Consider the following 19,301-nt stretch of genomic DNA (forward strand, 5'->3'; position numbering starts at 1 on the left):
TTGCTCAATACTTTGACTATACAGAAATATTTAAGAGAATAATATGATAAATACCCATGTACCCATCATGTAGGTTTTTCACATCTTAACATTGTGCCACATTATTTCCTCAGATTATTTTCCCTTAAGTATAACAGATATAGCTGAAGCCACTCTGTTTCTGCAATCCTGTTCTCCTACAGAGAACCTGTATCCTGAATTTAGCATTTATCATTTCCATCCATGTCTTTACACTGTAACAACATGTGTATGTAGCCATAAACAATACTAACATGTTGCATGTTTTTCAAATTCAGAAATGGAATCATCTGATATCAAACTTTCTGCAAAACTGTGTATTCTGAGATTTATCCATGGCACTTGTGGCTCAGTATATCACTTACACTACATTACAATATTCTCTTCTAAGTATGTACCACAACTTATATTTCCATTTTCCTGCTATCAGAGTTTACAAGTGTTTGTTCTTACAATCATGACTGCACTGTATAATCTGGTGTCTCCCTGGGCACAAGTGACAGGACTTCTCTGGCACTCATGTTTAGGACGAAAATTGTTGGGTTGTAGAATATGCTACTTTTCGACCATATTTCAACTTTGCTAAAATATTATCTAAAATGGTTTATCAATATACACTCTAATTAGATGCATTTTTCAGTCCTCATTCTTCATATCTTTGTTCTACTTAGCTCTGCCAAATTTCTGAAATTATATTTCACTTTAATATGCATTTCTGTGACTGCTAATCAGAACAGGCATTGTTTTCATGTGTTTCACATGCCCATTCAGTTTTCTTCTTCAATGAAATAACTGTTCATATCCTTGCCCATTTTTCTATTTTGTTTTCTTTTTCTTACTGATAAGAATTCTTCACATAATATAGAAACGAATACTTTACATATTATAAAGACTGACTCCAAGTCTATGGCTTGTCTTTTCTTGTACAACTTTTAAAATGTCTTTAGGTACAGGAATCACTCTGTACTTTTAAGATATTTTCCTTACAAGTCATAAACATATTGTCCTATTTCTCCTAAAAACTTTTGTTTTTTCATGTATTTTAGGGAGAGATACAAACTTTTTTCCATATATATAACCAACTATTCTGTCACCTTTAATTGAATAACCCTTTCACCATTGAATTGTAAGACTGATTCTATCTTATGTGAAAAATGCATATAGCATGTAAGATGTCTGTTTCTGAGTTCTCTCATTTCTCTCAGTTCTATCGATACCTCACTTTCTTAATCTGTAAGTCTTAATAACTGGAAAGATGAGTCCCTTCATTTACTATTATTTTCTAAAACTGCCTTATTTTTAGCTGTTTCCCATTTCACATACATTTTAGAATCAGCTTGTCAAATTAGAAGGAGAAAAAAACTTTTTAGACTCTCATTGAAGCTGCATTGAATTATAGATTATTTTGGAGGAACACAGACTTCTTTATGATATTCAGTCTTCTTTTCCATCAATATAATAGATCTCTCCACTTATTTACAATTCGTTTATGTCCTTCAATAAATGTTTCTAATTTCCTTTCATAAAAGTCTTACGAACTTTTGTTATAGATAGTCTTAGGAGCTTTATGACTTTCTTGATGTTATAAAATGGAGTTTTCTAAATTACATTTTCTAATCATTTATTATTGGTGTACAGAAAGGCAATTAGCAGGGTTGTAAAGGGTAGACTCAGGAGTCAGACCTCTGGGGTTCCAATTTTGCCTCTGCAGCTCCTAACGGTATGATTATGGACAAATATTTAAATTATCAGTACTTCATTTTCCTCATCTATGAAAAAGTTTACGCCAGGTGTGGTGGCTCACGCCTGTAATCCCAGCACTTTGGGAGGCCAAGGTGGGCGGATCATGAGATCAGGAGTTCGAGACAAGCCTGGCTAACATGGCGAAACCCTGTCTCTCCTAAAAATACAAAAATAAACCAGGTGTGGTGGCGGGCGCCTGTAATCCCAGCTACTTGGGAGGCAGATTCACTGCAACCTTTTGAACCTGGAGGTGGAGGTTGCAGTGAACTGAGATCGTGCCACTGCACTCCAGTCTAGGCGACAAGAGCAAGATCAGGTCTCAAAAACGAAAAAAAAGGGGCCGGGCGTGGTGGCTCATGCCTGTAATCCCAGCACTCTGGGAGGCCGAGGCAGGCGGATCACGAGGTCAGGAGATTGAGACCACCCTGGCTAACACGGTGAAACCCCATCTCTACTAAAAATACAAAAAATTAGCCAGGCATGGTGGCAGGCACCTGTAGTCCCAGCTACTGGGGAGGCTGAGGCAGAAGAATGGCGTGAACCCGGGAGGCGGAGCTTGCAGTAAGCCGGGATTGCGCCACTGCACTCCAGCCTGGGCGACAGAGTGAGACTCCGTCTCAAAAAAAAAAAAAAAAAGTTTAAAAAAATAACTGTTCAACAGCATTGTTGTGAGAATTAAATGAGTTAAAATTATAAAGCACTTAGTGCTAGACAGCAAAACTTAATAAACGTGCTATTACTGTTTTTGTATTATTTATCCTTTATTCAGCAACCTTGCTGAACCTTGTTATTATTTCTTAAAATTTGACTGTAGAATCATCTGGATTTATAAATCTGCAAATAATATATATTTGATTCTTCCCTTCCAATCCTTTTAATTCTTTTTGTCTAACTTCACTGGACCCCCAATAAATATTTATTTTGTTCCTGACTTTAAATAGATTATTTCTTATGTTTCACCAATAAGAATAGAATTCACTTGGGTTTTTTGGGTAGAAACCTCAAATATAAAGAAATTACCTAGTCCTAATTGCCAAGATATATAAAAGGAACAAGTGTTGACCTTTATCAAATGATTTCTCTCCATCTATTAAGCTGATATTTTAGTTTATCTTAAGTTTTGAATGAGGTACACTAAATTTGTAACTACTTTTTTTTCTTGCTTCTGACTTTATTATGATTATTATTTACTTATTATACTTTAAGTTCTGGGATACATGTGCAGAACGTGCAGAAGGCTTGCTTTTATGCTTTTATATTTTTAAATACTCCTACTTCCCTTGTATCCTTTGCAGTGATATAAATGAGTGCAATAGACTTGAAAAGGCAAGTGGCAACTTAAAAAAATAATAGCCTTAAGCCAGGGCAAAGTTCCGTCTTAGCAACTGTAATAAATGTAAGAATACTGTAAACACATTAGACGTGAACTTCTAGTAAAGGAAGACAAACACAGAAGAACTGTATCGGGTGAAAGCACAGACAAATAATGGAAAAACTACAATAGGCATCAGCAAATGCCTTAAATAGCAGCAAAAGAAAAATGACATTGATTTACATTTAGAGTCTTAAGTAAATAGTTGAAGTGAACTATGTACTGAGTATTTTCAAATTTATTAAAAGGAATATTGCCAAGAATTGTAAAAATAAACTTATCTTTAGTAAGCATTGTTATTTGTCCTAAAAGGATCTTTAGGCAACTGAGAAAGTTTCTGAAAAAGTTTAGTTAGCATTCATATTGGGAAATATGTGATATAAATCTCAGTCTATAGCCTTGAGTATATCAGTTAAATTAGTGTAAGCTTAACCAACAAAGCTTTATTTACAAATAACTGGACTCAAATTAATCTGTGATTCACTAGAGTAATAACACTACAAATCTTTTAAATAAAAATGTGTAGGTAGTTGGGCAAGATTTCAATATGCAATGTAAATATTAAAGGAACTGAACAAATACTTTTTCCAATAATATAGAAATATAACAAGTATTCTATAGAAAAATATACCCTTTTGAAAATTTTCCTTTTTATAACATAAAAAGGCTTTAACATAATTAATGCTTTCATACCATTATGACTAATGATATAAAAGAAGTTCTTTAAGCCAATGACTCAAAATACACATGAATAACTCTGATGATGTGTTTTTCCAGTTTTACAAAAAATATCATTCAAATTAGAGTAAAGGAGTTTCTTGCAAAGTAAACCCAGTAAGTTTTGTTTGATGAAATAAGGACATGCTGAAGAAATTCTGTCACTATTCTTATCTCTGTAAATCTTCGATCTATTTGGTGACAGATCTGCCCTCTCTCTGGCACCAGCCACTGACCTGCTCCCAGTCCTACAAAGGCAGCATGAGGAAAAGGTAAATCTTAACCAGATAGTCAACAAAAATGGAAGGGAAATCTAGACGCTACAGTAATACCATAACAATAATTATTGCATACGTAATGACTATTGAGTGCTTACTATTTTACTGTGTGCCAGGCTTTTACATGTATTAACTAATTTAATGTGTGTTAACATCACACTCAAAATAATCTACATTCGAAATATAAACAACTCTCTAATCATCAGAATTACCTCCTTAAAAGTTGATATCAAAAGAACAGGTATATTAAATAAATTCTAATTATCTCCCATCACATTCTGTGTAATAACTTAAATGTAATAAGAGTTATCAGAATAATGAAATTTTATTCCTTTCCTCCCTTCTATATATCTAGTTCTAATTATCAAGATAATTTATTATTCATATTTCAATTCACTTTCTTTAGTTTATTTAGTAATATCCTACAATATCTAAATACACAGTTGTATATGTGGTAAAAACATGTAGTAAGCATAAAATGTTAGCAATCCTATTTGAAGATTTAAAAATACATCCTTCAACCAATGACCTAGTAACTGAAAGCTTTTATTGTTTTCCAATAATAAGACATATAGTCTAATTAAGGTCATTCATCCAATCATGCCATTATTGGCTAAGGCATGTGCTAGTGAGAAAGTACCAGACCAAGAATGTGGAGACAGGGCTTTAATCCCGATTCTGCTGATAACTCACTGTAAGATTTTAGAAAAGGAAATTAAGCAGTTTAGACTTCAGATTAATAATATGAAAAATGAAAAGTTTAACCAGGCAATATGATTCTAGATTTTAATGAAAATACCTGAGAAATCATAAAGTACTCTGAGAATGTATGAAGTATGAATAGCATACAAAGCTCTAAAATCTATGAAACATACTTTTAGTTTCGGGGAATTTATCAGGAGAAAAAAAGGACATTGTTTAAAACGTAATTGGAGAGCTCTGTCAAAAAAAATTAGGCTCTCTAAATCATCTTGGAAGAAGGCTGGTATAAAAATTTAAGATAAAAAATCACTGTTAAAGGTTACTAAGCATATTAGGTTTAACACTTTTTAAATTAATTTTAATTATTTAGTTTGATGAATGCTTAGTAGTAATAAGGAGTCCGTACATAACTAATTTACATAGCATGCTTATAACTGTTTCTTGGACTTGATGCTTGTATTATCTTTAATTGTTAAGGACATTCACAGTTGCTGGTCACGCCATATGGTATATTGTTGTTTACTTCTTTATTTGCTTGCAAGTCCTTGATCAACAGTACAATGGTCACTTATAATACTCTTTTTATTATAAAATGTCATATACTTTATAAAAATTATTTTTTGACATAGGTTTCAAGAGTTTACTGCAGTAAAAGAAAAATAAGGTAAATACTATCTGTAGATTCTGAACTTCAGAAAACTTATAATCTATCAGGTTGATGCTCACAAAACAAAATTCTCACTGTCTTTCTAGGAACCACTTTTTTAAAATCAGGAATGTAACAGTTTTTCAGCCTTGGACTTCATTTCCCACCCCTATCCCAAGTATATGTCAAAAAAATTTTTAGATAAATTGGGTCTTGAATTTTAATGTACTGCAAAGCGATTGTGAAGTAAGAAAGTACAGAATCATTTTTGATCAATCTATCACAAACAATTTTGGAATAGGAAAAACCACAGTTCTTTAACTGATGTATACAACAGCTGCAAGAGCTGAAGAGCTGTCACAGAAAAGATATCTGGGGCCGGATCAGGAATTAAATGAAACAGTTTGCTGTCTGAACATTCCAACCTCAAAGGAATAAAACCAAGTATCTCAGAAATTCATATACATGCAAGGCTACATTTAAAATAGCACCACTAGTAATGGCTCTCAACTGAAAAACGGGAAAGCTACTAACAGTTACATAAGTCAAACAGGGTTCCATCTAATTATGAGAGAAGAGTAGCCATTTGTAAAGGCATTACTGACTGGAATGCAAATGAATGACATCAAGGGATCTAGAAAATAAATCTGTAGTAGATTTTAGAAAAGAATCTTTTAGACACAGAAGAGGTAAAAACAATTCACTGAGAGAAAAGAGAGCAGAAAATGGGCCATAAACTGCTTCTTCAGAATATCAGCACAACTCATGTTGAATGGCATACCAACGGTTAACTAAAATATTGAGACATTTGAATAAAACTGTATCTCTTCTCCAGGGTTAAAGATGAAACCAAAGCAACACCACTATGCTGCTGCCCTTCCTAGAGGAGTACAAAAACTGTTACAAAACGGAACCTGCTCATGCTAGACCTTTAAAAATCATAGTTCCCTTGGGAAAATGGTCATATGGTTAAGATAAGACTATTATTATCTACATTATACACTGACTTTTCTAGAAGCTTCAGATTTCAGTTATAAATATCAAAGAAGGCTCAAATTTAGGTTATTTTACCTTGACATAAATAAGCGACACCTTTTTCCTGCTAAAAGTGATACTAATTTTTATTTCAAAATTTAAATTATAAATTTAAAATAATAAATATGATTGGTTCTGTTTCTCAACTTGGTACAAAATCAAAGTAAGAAGTATTTTTAACTTGCTGACTTTACCACCTCAGTTATTATATAAGAGACTATGACTAACTTCATTTCTAAAAACAGAACAAAAGGAAGATTTGCATTTTACCAGAAGCAGGAGGAAAAAACATGAAGTAGATATAAATTCCTGACACTTAAAGTGTTTTAACATTGGAATAGGATATTATATACAGAATATAGATTTTAAAACCTGTTAAGAAATTTTAAATTGTCTAGGCTCTTATTTTTCCAGGCTGAACTAGTACTATTTCATAAGAAGCTTAAAAGCTAGTACTATTTCAGGAGGACATGTTTGTGTATTCTTACAAAAATTTAATATAACAAACACATATTCCTAGGAATTCAGGTACATCAAAGGTAACAGGACTACCAAAACATACATTAGTTCTAGAAATCAGAAAACTTAGAACCTTAATTTTAACGGTGTAAAAACTCTCTTTTGAGATAAAGTTTTGTCATATTAAAATGTAATCATACATACTTTAATGTCACATAGTTCTCTGCACTTTATTAAGCTATGAAGTTTGGTGTGGAACTGTGATACTATCATAGGTGGTTTTTGTTTTTGTGGGTTTTGTTTTGATTTGCAGGAAGTAGAGGGGAAAGGTTCTATATTTGGTGAGTATGGAACTGACAATGAGTTTTTGTTAAAAGAAATAGGCTTTGGAATCAGACCAAAGGGTTATAATTCAGTCCCTAATCACTTTCCAATTGCAAGATCTTGAGCAAATTACCTACTTAAGTCTCAATTCTTTCACTCACAATGGAAATGACCCTAACAACAGCTCTCACTAGGGTTACTATGATGCTTACATGAAATGTATGTGCCAAACATTTAATTCTGTGTCAATAAATAGGAGCTATTATTACTACTACAATTTCTTGTTACATTTGATCTGAAAACTTTGAGAATCCCTGCGGTACAGGGCTAAGCAGAAAACTGACTCAGCTTTCCAGAACACGGAATCTGGCTATCTATCCTGGATTCAGGACTGAGAACATGACATCACTTTCTAGTCCTTCCTCCTATAATTTTCTTAAATATAAACTTAACCTAAGACATTTTAGATTTCTGATATCTTCCACTAAATGCCATATAGCATTCTTTTTTTAAAAAAGAAATTGTAGTTCAAACCATTATTATATGAGTAGATGCTTTTTTAAAAAGCTATGAAAAAGAGCTGTAAATTCTGAAATTCCTCCATTTATGGTTTTGAAAATTAAAATATTGATATCATTTAAGCACTGGAAAGAAAAATGTTCAACCTCTGTTAAGAAGCTGAACATACTAATCAGCCCTATTAAGGGCTGATTTGTGATTCAGAGAAAATTCTGGTCTCCATGTTATTTTAATGAAAGGCATTTATTACTGAGGTCTGAAGAAACACCATATACATATGGAATACCATCTTAGTGGTAAAATCTCTGAGATTTAATACAAAATATTTTATGGATGGAGATGGTTATCCTTTCCAATACCAATACCAATGAAGGGGGGAAGCACCATACTTGAAGGGAAAAGGCCAGAAAGGTTACTTTCTTATGCAAACTTAAGGAGCCTCTTTATACAGCCTACCAAATTATTTTAAGTGTATTAGCACTGCCCATTTCCATTAATCAATAATTGAAATATTATTAACCTACCAGGAAAAAAATTAAAAATATGATATAAGCTGGCAGCTTAAGAAATAAAGGCAGTTTCTTTTAATCATAAAAATTTGTTATATTAACCTAATGCACAGAAAACAAGAAATAAGCTAATTGGAAATAGGAGAAAAAAAGATATTTCTTGAAACCGACTGGGAAAATAACCATCTGTGTTGTACAATCAGCAAAACCTACTTCAAAAAGTAATCACCTCTCTACAAACATGACAAATACTAATGTTCAATTGCTGAATTTCTAAATAATTAAATAATTAACCATTCACCTAAGAGCAACCAAGGTAGCATATGCCCAAATATAATCTAAAAATAGTTTCAGTGAAAAATTCTGAAGATTGTTTGAGTCAAATATTTAAATGACTGAGATCTCCTTACCTCTTGTGGTACAAGTTTTAAGATCAATACTTAAAATTATTCCAAATGACTATATTTAGCAGTAGATTCATCAGGATACAACAGCTCTGCATTCCGTACATGAGTGTAGAAAATAAATCATAATCACACTGGTTCCAACCTCACCACCACAGGTTAACTCCAAGTGAGGTCCCACATCACTGCCAGGTTCCAGCTGTTTTCAGGACCCCTGCAGCAGCACGATTCTTGGCCCTGTTTTCAGTCCAGTCGGTGGAGCCCAGCAAGCCAGCAAGTGTGTGGGAGAGCTCTGCCTCCAGGAGCTTAATCCTCCTCTCTCAGCACATACTGCTTTGCAACACCACAGAAACGCCCCAGCCTAAACTCACACTTGCAGAACAGGCTTCACCAGAAGAGCTCCACCCATCAACCCCACACAGGTGAGCATTTCCTGCTCAGAAAACACCATATGAAATTGATATTAAATTGTCTTTTCTCTTTTAAAAAGTTAATTGCTTGTCAGTTGTTTGCTAAGTAGGTGGGAGACAGTGTATCCAATAAAAATGATGGCACTTTAGGCTCCTTTAAAATAAGAAAAGTAATTGATCAAGTAGGAAGTACTGCCAGTAAAAGGCTGAATCACTAAAACAACAGGATAGGCTGAGAAAACAAATCTTTTAATATCTTTGCTGATACTGAGCTAAGATTGTTATTCCCTTAACACATTTTTTGAAGTATCAACTTACACAGTGTCTGTGTGAAAAATTCTAAGACAATCTCTTATGCAATTATTAGGGAAAAAAATAAAAAAGGTTTCTTCAGAATGGGAAATCCAGAATTAAAGAAGTTTTCCCAAGTATAACCTTCTCCTTCATACACTACACAGAGGTCAAATATGTAACTCTCCTTCACCCATGGAGTACCAAGGCACTTATTTTCCTCTACCAGAGACATTCATTAGCAAAAGTGAAAATCTTTGGCAACTATTACCAAACTGGCATTCAATCTCAATTTGTGACTTTTTAAAGCTTTAAAGATTCTTGTTAGTTATTTGCAAAATACAATATAAATACTGAGATTCAATACTTCTACTAACTAATAATACTGAACTGTGTTAACCCAATTATTTATTTATTGAAGAAACAAATGAATCGGAAAATATTTACATATTTTCTGTTCCAATGACTTTTTTTTTTTTTTTTTTCAGGTAAACTGGTCATTTTATTAGCAGTAGTACTGTTTGGCATAACAGGTTTCCAGTAAATAGGCATGGAGTTGCATGGAGGTGACAGAGGCAGGCGCAGGCCAGCTTCACTCACTTCTTCCACTCGTTCTTTTCGTAGTCCCACTTGGAGGCTAAGCCCTGGATGGGGTTCACCTTCATGTCCAGCATCCTCTTGGTCTGCATGGCCACCCACTCTTTGTCAAAGGTTTGCGGGAGGGGGCCGTACACATAGAGCTTCTCCCACATGATAACCAGCGCGGTGAAGCCGATGAAGAACATGGCAGTGCCCACACCGTCTTCCACTCATTCGAGCGCCTGTTCATCTCAGCAAAGCTCTCCTTGAACTTAATGCGATACAACTCGACTTTCTCATCCATGGAGAGGCTGCTCCAGGACGCCTTCTCCTTCTCCTTCAAGGCCTTCTGGCTGGCGGACAGGTGCTTGACATGGGCCACATCCGGCAAGGGATAGTCACGCCGATCCACGTAAGCTGGGAGCGAAAAGTCTTCGCTCTTCACGACACTTTCATGTGCTCGTACACACACAGAAGTGGAAATTGCTCGCTTGCCAACTAGGCTAAATACCCTGGTAGCCAACATTCTGCCGCCACTGCCCGCCGCGACCGCCCTCTACGCCCGGTGTCCCGCGACCGGAAGCTGTTCCAATGACTTTTTGCTAATATTAACGTAAATTCTACTCTCAGGTATTTTTTAATTTACAAAATAACATTATAGCACTTATGTGCCACACAATTCTAGGTATTTAAAAACATTTTTTATCCTAACCTAATGAAGGCAGTTCTATTATTAATAGTCTTAGGAGACTAAGGCAGAGAGATTAATAAGCAATTTGCCAAGGTCCCGTAATAGTAACTGGCAAGAGATGAGATATCTATCCAGGGAGGATTCATCATGCACCATACCAAAATCTTCTGCTGTTGACTGAATTTATTCCTTCCTTCCTCTTTGAACATAGTTCTGAACATAGAATTGTTGATAAATGGTAGTCCACAACAAAAAAATAAATTTATGTGATTTTAAAATAAGAAAGACCATAGAGAATTTCAATATGTGGCAAGAGCAAAACATGTTAATCTTTACCAATAGAACATCTATGGATTTACAAATTTAGCTGAATAGGAAATAAGGCTCTTAAAATTTACTCCTATTGGAGAAGGCAAAGCCACTCTTCTTTAATTTTAAATGAATAACATCCCTCCCTCCCAACCTCTTCCTTACCACTAAAGACAGCAAGGGAGGGCAAGGGAAAGATAAAAGAGAGAGAGGAAGAAAAGAGAGAAAGAAGAGGAGGGATGAAGGAAGAGAGTGATAAAAAAGAAAGTACATATTTTTACTGTAGAAAAGTCATTTGGGAATATTTAGAAAAATCCGTAAGCCCCACATATTACGTAACATATAAACATCCATGTTTATATGTTATGTAATATATATGTTAATATATATTATAAATAAAATGTTATTTAAGTAATATATGTTACATATCAACATATAAACATTGATAGGAATAACCGTATTCCACAATCATTGGCCTGTGTGTGGGAGATTTACATAATTAATGACAATAATTCTCATCTGAAACCCAAAAAGCTGTACTCTAATGCCATATAAAAATACATGGTAAGAAAATGAGTGCTGCCAAAGCTGGTGAATTTGGAGTAAGGTCTGCATCTAGTTAACAGTATTGTGACCATGTTGTTTCCTGGTTCTGATAATGTACTACTATATAGTTACATTCCAACTGGGAGAAACTGAGTGATGAGTCCAGGGGATCTCTCTGTACTATTTCTGCAACTTCCTCTGAGATCAATTATTTCAGAATAAAAAGTTAAAAAATATAATTGACTGAAAAGATGCTGTGCCATCTAGTGACTATGTAGGAGAGGTCACTTGTTTTTCTCTCATATTTAACAAAATGTTTGGTGGCTATCCCCCTATGTTGGACTAGGATGTATCTTTGCGTGGGTGGGAGAGGCAACAAGAGAATTCACTGGAAAGGCAATGGCTTCATTCTAATCATTCTATCATAAAAACTGCCTGAATGGGGCCGGGCGCAGTGGCTCACATTTGTAATCCCAGCACTTTGGGAGGCCAAGGCGGGCGGATCATAGGGTCAGGAGTTTGAGACCAGCCTGGCCAATATGGTGAATCCCTGTCTCTACTAAAAATAAAAAATTAGCCAGGTGTGGTGGCACATGCCTGTAAACTCAGCTACTGGGGAGGCTGAGGCAGGAGAATTGCTTGAATCTGGGTGGAGGTTGCAGTGGGCCAAGCTGTGCCACTGCACTCCAGCCTGGGTGACAGAGCAAGTCTCCATCTTAAAAAAAACAAGAAAAAAGAAAAAGAAAAAAAAAATTACCTGAATGATTCAATCCCTTCACAGTATGTCTGCAAATTCTGCCAGCTCCGTGGCCAAAATATATCCAGAAGCAGATCCCTTCTCATCACTTACACAGCTACCATACTGGTCTAAGTCACCATCATCTCTCACCTGGCTCATTGCAACAGCCACTGCCAGCCCCTCTTCTTCTACCTATCTCTGCCTTTCCTCTTAACACAGCAAGCAAAGTGATCCTTTTAACAAGATAAATCGAACCAAACAAAAACTGCTCAATGTCTTTCACTGCCCAATTAATTCTAAATAAAAGCCAAAACCCCTACAGTGGCCCCCAGGCCCCAGAGAGATCTGACCCCTCTCCCCTCTTGACCTCATCTCATCTCTTTACCCACTGCTCTAGCCAATGTGGCCTTCCTCCTGACCACTTACCAAGACTGACACACATTCAACTCGGTATCGTTACACTTGCTGTTCCATCTTTGGAAAGCTCTTCCTCCGGATACATGCAGATCTCCCCTCCTCATCTCCTTCAGGTCTTTGTTTAAAAGGAGGCTTCTAAGGAGCCATTCCAGGACTACCCTACTCTCCCTTGAAAATTATAGCCCCACATAAGCCACATCCCAGCACTTCCTAGTCTTGGCATTCCTTTCTCAGCTTTGTTTCTCTTCATAGCCCTCATCTATCATACTATATTGTTTATTTATTTATTTACCTCTCCCCTTCTTGTCACACATGAATACAAACACCAAAATGGTGGAATTTCTCTCTGGTGTGTTCATGTTTTAGCCATAGCACTTAGTATGCACTCAATAAATTCTTGATCGATGAATGAATGAATATTGGAAATGGCCGAAAGCGGAAAAGCCTCTTTACTTAGGGCAAGAAAAAGACTGATTAGGGGGCTACTCCCAGCACTGACTAAAGGGCATATGCGTTTAGGAAACATTTTTGGTAACTATATTGAAAACTGTCCATGCTTATAATTATCAATCAAGAACTGTTTTGGAGCATCCATATAAAAGATGCGAATTACTATAAAATACATCTGCCAACAAACAAAACCATGTAGTGGGGAAAAAAGACACACAGAAAGTGAAGTATCAAACTCAAAACTTTTTTGAGAGAAATGAATGTGCACTCAGGTGAGCTGAATGCAAATTCAAGTTTGTCAAAGAGTGGCCTAGGGAATCTTCACACAAAAAAATGGTAAGTCAGTCACAGGTGAGGGAAGGGGGAAGCCCAGAGTACCTTGGGAGAAGAGAAAGGAAACATGTTAGTGAAGCTGAATGTAGGTAAGAAATGGGGTGGGGGGAAGGCGCGGTGGCTCAAGCCTGTCATCCCAGCACTTTGGGAGGCCGAGACGGGCGGATCACGAGGTCAGGAGATCGAGACCATCCTGGCTAACACGGTGAAACCCCGTCTCTACTAAAAAATACAAAAAACTAGCCGGGCGAGGTGGCGGGCGCCTGTAGTCCCAGCTACTCGGGAGGCTGAGGCAGGAGAATGGCGTAAATCCGGGAGGCGGAGCTTGCAGTGATCTGAGATCCGGCCACTGCACTCCAGCCCGGACGACAGAGCCAGACTCCGTCTCAAAAAAAAAAAAAAAAAAAAAAAAAAAAAAAAGTTCGTTCCAGTATTTGTGAAACAACTTAAATTCTACACTAAAAATTTTCTATCTAATTCTGGCATAGAGGGAGGAATTCACCCAAATTTTCTGAAGATAAGAGTTACAGGATGAAAGCTGTACTCTAAAATTTTAATTTGATAAGTACTAGGATGGATTAATTCAACAGGCATTAGTTGTGTAACCACTATACACACTGCCTGGGGAGGAGATGAAGATGAATGACATGTTTGTCACTTATGAAGAAAGTACAGTTTAGTGAATATGTGAAATAACTGCTATTAAATTTGCACTAGTGGTGGAGAGGAGATGGGATTAGGGAGTGGGTCAGGGAAACTTTCATGGAAGAAGCGGATTCTGGCCTGAGTCTTGAAATATAAGGTGGATTTCAACTGGCCAAAATGGGGAAGGCATTTCAGGGTGTAGGAACAGCAGGAGCAAAATGAAAGCTATGAAGCCACGTGCCATGTTCAGAAAACACAAGGAGATTCCAGTCAAGTATACAGGGAGAAATACTATACTAAGAAAATGGAAAAGAATGACTGGAAATGCTACAATATAATAGAGTTTGGGGATATGTTTTATGCATAGTGAGGAAAAATTAAAAGATTTTTAAAAATTAAAGCAGCATTAGGAAGGATGATGACTGAAAACAAAATTAGCAAATTAAGTAGGTTCCTGTAAGCAATTCTCTTTAACCTCAATTTAGCCCATCTTTTGCCCTAATTTCTGTTCTGTTTATACAGGCCTTATAAAAATGCAAACACGTTTTATTTATTCCTATTATAATAAAAGCAAAAGGAATTAAATTTTTGTTTTGACAGAGAGAACAAAAATCTTTATGTCTATTCAATGTTCTACAGTGGGCAGAATTCTGGGTTTTGAATTAACTAATTGCACACAAGTTAGTTAACCCATGTCAAGTGCATGGCACAGGGCCTGGCACACAGGACTATGTAAGTGCTGGCTGTGATTACTATTAGGTGTCAGGACATTTCAGTAAATCCTAGTTGTGAAGCCTCAGGCAAGTGTCTTAAGCTTCCAGTTGCCCCATTTGTTAAAAAGGGTAGGAAGGGGAGGGATGGAAATACATTCCCTATCCCTAGCAAGCTCACACGGTTGTGACCAGATTCATGTCCCATTTAAACAGTGGAAATGTAAGTATTCATAAACCCTAAAGCACTTTATAAATACATGGTATTATAAATTTTCTGTTTTCCCCTGATACAGAGTGAGAAAATATTATCTTGATCTATCCTTTGTAATGTATTTGGGGAGAAAGCTTCCCAAGACATTTTAGCAGTTTAGTACTCCTTTGATTCTCATATCAGTGCTTCTGAAGGTAGGGATTTTAACAATCTGATTCTTAACACATTTAAGCATTTGTTCAATGGGAAGCATATTCAGTGCAATACTCCCAAGAGAGTAAGTAAAAACGTGGACCTCTTTTAGTTGATATATAAATGTGTGGTCACTTCTTACTAAAGTGACATGCAAAGAAACATGGCTACAAAAGAGCAAAAAGTGTTGGAAACTGAAACAAGAAAATAGAAACAATCCAGGAGCAAGCAAGTCAAAATTTAAAACAAGACAACTGGAATTAGGTAATACTGAAAGTAAAATAACATAAAAAGCAAGATACTAGAGGACTGGTTTCCTGAAACACTACTACAAATAAAAGCCCGGCTGGTCCAAAGGTACTGAGTTATCTCAATTGATTGTACCCACATCAGTTACAGATCTATTTCCCTGTTCTACTCTTTTCTGTCTTCTCACACATGCTCTTAACTAGTCTTACAGAAAAAAAGTCTCACCTTTAATGTATATCTGTTAACCGGAAAAAAATTATCTTCAAAAAAACAGAAATCTGTGATGCAAACTCCTTCTCCCACCATGATTCTGTGAAAACTACTGTAATGAATTTGTTTCAGTCATGCACTGTGATAGTTTAGATATTTGTCCCCACCCAAATCTCAGGTTCAATCGTAATCCCCAATGCTGGAGGTGGGGCCTAGTGGGAGTGTTTTGGTCATGGGGGCAGATCCCTCATGGCTTGGAGCTGTCCTTGCATAGTGAATACTCGTGAGATCTGGCTGTGTAAGTATGTGGCACTCTCTGCCACTCTCTCTAGCTCCTACTCCTGCCACGTGAGGTGCCTGCTCCCACTTTGCTTTACACCATAATTAAAAGCTCCCTGAGGCCTTCCCAGAAGCTGAGCAGATGCCAGCGCCATGCTTCCTGTACAGCCTGCAGAACTGTGAGCCAATTAAACCTCTTTTCTTTATAAATTACCCAATCTCAGGTATTTCTTTACAGCAACGCTAGAACAGACTAACACAACTGTGATATCTTGGCATGTAGATTTATATCAAATAAATAGTATCTTAAATAAGTATCTATATAAATTAAGTATAGTTTCTGATACTCATGAATTTAAATAACGTAGTAAATAAACATAAATCAATAAATAACAGTTGACATTCATTAAGTATCCAGGGGTCTTAAGTACCTTATCCCTAATCTTTGAAATAATAATCTTGCCTCACTTTTTAGATATGGAAATTGAAAATCAGAGAAGCCAAATGATGTATACCCCGACAGTAAAATGTGGCATAGGGATTGAACCCAAGGTTGCCTGAACTTTTGTCCCTTTAACCCTGCTGCTTTTCACATAGGTAAATAAATTAAACATCTGCATTAACTCTAGTGTCACTAGTGTCCATTTTATGGGGTAGATGCATTAAGAAGGATCTTGGAAATTACCTATTTGGGCAGGGTTCAGTTAACAGGAGATTACAATCTATTTCTTCGTATTCTACAAAATAATACATGCTCATTGTGATACAGGCCGGAGAAAGGGAAACACTGGGTAAAAGAGGGTGGTCCCTGGCAAGGGTCACACCCTCAAGCCTGGACCTATGACCCAAAGTGAGGACATGCATTCCTGTTTCCCACCCCCACAATTGTTGCCTTTTCCAAAACCACCTTGGCCTGTCCCGTCCCACATCCTGTGCCCATAGAAACCCCAGGCCCTACCAGCAGAGCGGCAGAATGGCAGAGAAGGAAAGAAGCAGCCGGATGTTTGAAAAGCAGCCTGACTTCAGAGGGGTGGCTTGACGGCAGGACTTCGGAGGAGAGTTCAGCTGGGCACGGCTGAACTCCAGGGGAAGACCCCTTTCCGCTCCATCCCCTTTCCAGCTCCCCATCCCTATGAGAGCCACTTCTACCACTCAATACAATTCTCCATTCACCACCACCCTTCAATTCATTTGCACGTCCTGATTCTTCCTGGACCCCAGACAAGGACTTGGATACAGGTGCAAGAGGCTGTCACACTGACCCTCCACTGAGTTGTTTAACGTCTAAGCCACCCATGGATGGCAAAGCTAAAAGAGCACACTGTAACACATGCCCTCTGGGGCTCCAGGAGTCATGGGTAACCTCTAGATGCTGCCATGGGCCTGCACAGAGTTCTGCTTCTACCAGTTGCCCAGAAGTGCTCATCCTGGCCTCTGCACCCACTCACCTGCATGCTCCCCCTGACCTGTGAGTCCTGAGAAGGGGCCAAGCGAATGATCCCATTTCAATTATAAAAAAATTAAACAATACAGAAGCAAATGGAGAAAAAATGAAATGTTTCTTACTGTCTCCATAATCCCATTCCCCTTTCCAGTTACATATGTAGCCTTCTAGATCCTCTTTCTATGAATTTACAATGCGATTTTACTGTTTTGTAATTTGCCTTTTCATTTAACAATGTATCAGAGAAAAAAATCCCCTGGTTTACTGCGTAGGCTTCTACTTACTTTGTGGTGGTTGCAAAGTATTTTACAGTACAAAAGTACCAAAAGTATTTTTTGAAAATACGATTTCCAACATTTGTGTATTAAAGCAATGCTGCAAAGAATATTCATCTGGATGGGTGAAATCTTTTTTAAAAATGCAAAGTGACCAATTCAAAAAGAGCAAGAGACTTAAATAGGCATTAATACAAAGAAAATAGACAATGGGCAATAAGCACACAAAAAGATGCTCAACATCATGACATTTTTGTATAATTCCCACCTGGATCAACAGAACATTACCAGTACTCCAGAATCCTGTCTCCTGCCCATCCCAATCATTGACCTCCTCTTTCCTCCCCAAAGGTAGCTGCTATCCTAATTTCTAATACCACAGAGCAGTCTTCAACTCTTAGGATTTTGAACTCTGTAAATGTATACATGAAACTTTACAGTGTGTGTACATCAGGACTTTTAATACTATTTTTTGTGAGATTCAATCATGTTGTTGCAAATAGTTTTAACTCATTCATTTTTACTGGTGTAGAGGAATTTATTGTATATACCTTCATTTATTCATTCCACCATGTATACACCCATAAGTTTTGTCAGTTTTTAACAAATGGAAATAAAACTATCAACATTTCTATGCATGTGTCTTCGTCTGTGTACATGAATCTCTATATACATCTAAAAGTGGAACTGCTGGGTTACAGTTGTGTATCAACTTCAATAGATAATGCCAATGATTGTCCCAAATTAATACTCCCACCATCAGCATATGAGAATTCCTATTAATATATATCTTTGCCAAACTCAGATACTGTTACCCTTAAATTTTAATTATTCTGGTAAGTATGTAATGAAGAGTCAATAAGGCTTTGATCTGCATTTTCCTAAAGATTCTTTACAAGTTCTTTGTCAGATACACATTCTGCAAATACCTTCCCACACTGTGATTTGCCCTTTCACTATCTTAATGGCATATTATGATAAAGTTATTACTTTGAATTGTTTAATTATTAAGCTTTTCAGTTATAATTAATACTATGTCTAAGCCAAGGTCATAAAGATATTCTATAGTATTATCTTCTAAAGTTTTATTGTTTCCTCTTTCACATACAGATTTGTAATTCTCCTGGAATGGATTTGTGTGTATGGGGTTAAATAAAGATCATCAGGCTTCTTTTTCTTTATATTCAGATGTCCAGTTGACTCAGTACTTTTTATTGAAATGATTGTTCTTTTGAAACTGCCCTCCAATGCCACCTTTGTCATAAATCAAGTATCTATATAGACACAGGTTTGTTTCTGGACTCTATTCTGTTCCACTGATCTATTGGTCTATCTGTACATCTATACCAATGTCTTAATTAGTGAAGCTTTCACAATATATCTTGACACTACAGTAAGTTTCCCACTTTTCTGTTCTTCTAAATTGTCTTGGGTATTCTTGGCTCTGTATTTCCATATACATCTTAGAATCAGTCATCAATTTCTACAAAGATTCCAACTCAAAGCTTGGGGCATTTTTCAGCAACTCTGTCTTGATGGGTTCTGCCCTCTAATTTTTGTTCCCCTAGCACTATGGCGACCTCCTCTACTCC

The 19,301-nt window shown here is 36.6% G+C and overlaps 2 protein-coding genes across 11 annotated transcripts in view; both read right to left on the reverse strand.

Annotated features, from left to right (window-relative positions):
• ARHGAP32 (Rho GTPase activating protein 32) overlaps window positions 1-19,301 on the reverse strand; it is a 308,498-nt gene that overhangs the window by 54,979 nt on the left and 234,218 nt on the right. Inside the window, exon 1 of one of the 10 annotated variants that reach the window (XM_050755926.1) lies at window positions 8,733-9,813. The exons of the other annotated variants lie outside the window; for them this stretch is intronic. The gene's annotated coding sequence lies outside the window, so the exon portion shown is untranslated. Of the gene's footprint in view, window positions 1-8,732; window positions 9,814-19,301 lie in introns of those variants that run through there. 10 annotated transcript variants of the gene reach the window in all.
• LOC126934981 (cytochrome c oxidase subunit 4 isoform 1, mitochondrial-like) lies at window positions 9,894-10,612 on the reverse strand. Its single transcript, XM_050756014.1, is given in 2 exon segments — window positions 9,894-10,226; window positions 10,229-10,612. Coding segments are annotated over 2 exon segments (507 nt in total). The 5' UTR covers window positions 10,533-10,612; the 3' UTR covers window positions 9,894-10,023.

Source organism: Macaca thibetana, chromosome 14 (assembly GCF_024542745.1).
Source record: "Macaca thibetana thibetana isolate TM-01 chromosome 14, ASM2454274v1, whole genome shotgun sequence".
Lineage (NCBI taxonomy): Eukaryota > Metazoa > Chordata > Mammalia > Primates > Cercopithecidae > Macaca > Macaca thibetana.